This window comes from Pelophylax lessonae (assembly GCF_965119305.1).
Source record: "Pelophylax lessonae genome assembly, chromosome: 12".
NCBI lineage: Eukaryota > Metazoa > Chordata > Amphibia > Anura > Ranidae > Pelophylax > Pelophylax lessonae.
Genome location: NC_138779.1, coordinates 41,625,095 through 41,629,197, shown reverse-complemented (window position 1 = coordinate 41,629,197; position 4,103 = coordinate 41,625,095). Strand labels below are relative to the sequence as shown.

The following is a 4,103-nucleotide window of genomic DNA, read 5'->3' as shown; positions in this document are numbered from 1 at the left end:
ATCTGAGGACTTTTTGACCCCAGATCTCACAAAAAAGAGGTCCTGTTGTGCCTTTTTCTATTACAAGGAATGTTTACATTCCTTGTAATAGAAATAAAAATAGAAATAGAATAGAAATAAAAATAAAAATGATAATTTTTTTGATAATGATAATTTTTTTATTTTTTTTTAAAAACGGTGTAAAAATAAAAAATAATAAATAACATAAATAGTAAAAAAAAACCATTAAAGCGCCCTGTCCCCGTGAGCTCGCGCGCAGAAGCGAACGCATACGGAAACCCCGCCCACATATGTAAATGGTGTTCAAACCACACATGTGAGGTATCACCGCGATCGTTAGAGCAAGAGCAATAATTTGGGTTCTAGACCTCCTCTGCAACTCTAAGATGACAACCTGTAGAAATTTTTAAAGTGTCGCCTAGCGTGCGCAATTTTGAAGCATGACATGTTGGGTATCTGTTTACTCGGCGTAACATTATCTTTCACTTTATGGAAAAAAATTGGGCTAACTTTACTGGTTTCTTATTTTTTAATTCAAAAAAGTGAATTTTTTCCAAAAAAATTGCTTTTGGAAGACCGCTGCGCAAATACGGTGTGATAAACAATATTGCAATAATCTCCATTTTATTCTCTAGGGTCTCTGCTAAAAAAATATATAATGTTTGGGGGTTCTAAGTAGTTTTCTAGCAAAAACAACAGATTTTAGCTTGTAAACACCAAATGTCAAAAATTGGCCTAGGCAAGTGGCTAGGATGCATGATGGTGCTCCTTGGATGTTGGGCCCCTCTATATGGCTAGGCTGTGAAAAAGTTTCACACATGTGGCATTGCCATACCTTAGGAGGAGTGGCAGAATGTATTTTGGGGTGTCATTTTTGCTGTGTACATGCTATGTGTTAGGAATATCCTATAAATTGACAACTTTGTGTAAAAAAAAAGGTTTTATTTTTTTCCCACATTTTCCAAAAAAAAAAATGATATGTTCAAACGACCCATAATGCCTCATAGAATATACGTTGGAGTGTTTGCTTTGCAAAATGGGGTCATTTTGTGGACTTTTCCATTGTATTGGTGCTCTAGGGCCTTCAAAAGTGTGATAGGTAGTAAGAAAGTTTTATGTGTATTTATGCTCCTAGAACGCCTGAAGGTGCTACTTGGATGTGGAGTCTCTTTTTGTGGCCAGGCTGTGTAAAAGTCTCACACATGTGGTATCACCATACTCAGGAGGAGTAGTAGAATGTATTTTGGGGTGTCATTTTTGCTGTGTACATTCTATGTGTTAGAAATAGCTTATAAATTGACAACTTTGTGGGAAAAAAACGAAAAAAAATGTTTTCTTCATTTTCCCAAGAATTGTGGGAAAAAAATTATAACTTCAAAAAACTCACCATGCCTCTTACTAAATACCTTGGACTGTCTACTTTACAAAAAGGGGTCATTTGGGGGGTATTTGTACTGTCCTGACATTTCAGGGCCTCAAGAAAGGAGATAGGCCGTCAGTACATCTGGTGTGATCAATTTTCAGTAATTGGTACCATAGCTTCTAGACTCAATAACTTTCACGCAGACTAAATAATATACCCTAATTTGGGTTAATTTTACCAGAGATATGTAACAGTATAAATTTTGGTCCAAATGTATGAAGAAAAATTAATTTTTTTGCAAAATTTTATACTAGAAACTAAAAAAAAGTGTTTTTTTTTCAAAATTTTTGCTCTTTTTTTTGCTTATATCACAAAAAAAACCCAGTTGTGATCAAATACCACCAAAAGAAAGCTCTATTTGTGTGAAAAAAAATGATAAAAATTTTGTTTGGTTACAGTGTAGCATGACCGTGCAATTGTCATTCAAATTGTGAGAGTGCTGAAAGCTGAAAATTGGTCTGGGCAGGAAGGGGGTCTAACTGCTCTGTATGGAAGCCGTTAACATAGCGATTATTTGTTGAATTTATTGTCTATTAATTTTTTCCTTTTTTTGCATTATAGTATATGTATGTTCTTTAATACTACACCACCCCATGCCCCTGAAGAAGTGGATCCCTGTGAAACATGTTGGGTACCATGGGAATTACATGTAGTCATGTCTACACGACTCACCAGTGAGCCAGAGATTATATCATCTAGTGGTATGACCCTACTGGTGCAGTTTGTAAATCAGCTGCATTGAACTGTGTTTTCACACAACTCTGTACACATATACTCCTATAGTGTTTTTGTGCCTTTTGTTTTTATATATATTTTTTTGTAATAAAGTTTCTAAGAATTTTTATATAAATATTAGTTTTTAATTGAATGTATATTGGTTTCAGTATGGTTCAATGTACGCAGGCTGTTAAAGATCTATCCTGGAAAATCTCCCTGTGTGATAACAGGTACCTCCAATTGCTTAAAGTAATTGTAAAGTCTCATTAAAAAAAGAAAATAACAAACAATACTTACCTGCTCTGTGCAGTTGGTTTTGCACAGAGTTGCCCTGATCCTTCTCTTCTCTGGCCCCTCTTCTGTGCTCCTGGCCCCTCCCTCCTGTTCAGCGCCCCCACAGCAAGCAACTTGCTAGGGGGGCAACTGAGCCAAGTCACAGCTCTCTGTATCCATTCAGACACAGAGTTGTGACCCACCCCGCCCCTTCTCTCTCCTGATTGGCTGACTGACTTTTAGTGACAGCAACGGGAGTCAATCACGCCACACTGCTGTCTTAGCCAATGAGGAGGGGAGCCGAAGCACTCATGCAACAACGATGGATAAAGACGGGCTCAGGTAAGTATTAGGGGGGAGAGTGAGGCTGCTGCACACAGAAGGTTGTTTTTATCTTAATGCATAGAATGCAATAAGATAAAAAAAAAACTTCTGCCTTTACAATCCATTTAAGGTGGTCATTGCCCACTTTTAGCAGATCAGAAATGGCCAAGACAAGATGCTCAAAACTATAAACATCTCCCCCTTTTTTCAGCCATTTATGGGCAGCTAAATGTATATCTTCTGAGCTTTTTACTAACATAATAATTTCTTTCTCTCTAGAGTAATATGTACAAAGTCAACAGGACCAGAGTAACAGATTTCTTCCTTGTAAGCCTATCAGAGAACCCGGAAATTATATGTTATCTATTCATCCTATTCTTATTGATCTATATCATCACTATGCTTGGAAACATGTCTATAATTCTTGCCTACAAGCTAAACACAAATCTTCAGACCCCTATGTACTTTTTTATTTCTAACTTTTCCTTTCTAGAGATGTGCTTTGTAACTGACATATCACCCAAAATGTTGTATGTTTTACTATCGCAAGACAAGTCCATTTCCTTCCCTGGTTGTGCCACCCAGCTGTTTGGTGGTACGTTATTTGGTGGAGCTGAGTGTTACGTACTCACAAGCATGGCCTATGATCGGTATCGTGCTATATGTCATCCATTATTATATAGTAGGATTATGAATAAAACTGTTTGCAGTTTACTTGTAACTGGGTCATACCTTATGGGTGTGCTTAGTTCTGTAACGCACACCACTCTTACATTCAGGCTGCCTTTCTGTGGGTCTGATGTAAACCACTTCTTTTGTGATATTCCACCTTTACTAAAACTGGCTTGTACTGACACTTGGGTTAATGAACTAGTGGTTTTTGCATTAGCTAGCTACCTTGTTGCAAGTACAGTTTTGTTCATTGTAATCTCTTACGTATACATCATTACATCCGTCTTTAAAATTCAGTCATCCGTTGGGCGGAAGAAAGCCTTTTCAACATGCACTTCTCACCTCATCGTTGTTACTATCTTCTATGGTTCCATCTTTTTTGTGTATCTCAAACCTAAATCAAAGTACAACCTAGAGCACGACAGGGTTGTGTCTGTCATGTACACGATTGTGGCTCCCTTGTTCAATCCTTTCATATACAGTATACGTAACAAGGAAATGAAAGAGGCCTTCATGAAAATGCTAAAGAAAGTAACTGTAGTGAAATGGCATTATGTTGGGTGTACCTTGCCCCTGAAAATGGCCTTCTTAAAATTAAAAAAATAAAACAAACACACTTTTTAGGATCATTGGTAGAGTTATGAAAAAACACAATTATGCTCTTGTTCTTATGATTTTTGTTTTGCAGATTTAG

At 37.0% G+C, this 4,103-nt stretch overlaps 1 protein-coding gene across 1 annotated transcript; it reads left to right on the top strand.

Annotated features, from left to right (window-relative positions):
* Window positions 1-2,724: 2,724 nt before the first annotated feature.
* On the top strand, window positions 2,725-4,103 carry LOC309568852 (olfactory receptor 5G29-like; the record flags this gene model as incomplete). Its single annotated transcript, XM_082274637.1, has 3 exons — window positions 2,725-2,755; window positions 3,231-3,940; window positions 4,098-4,103. The coding sequence occupies 3 exons, from the start codon at window positions 2,725-2,727 to the stop codon at window positions 4,101-4,103; spliced, it is 747 nt and encodes a 248-aa protein (XP_082130763.1).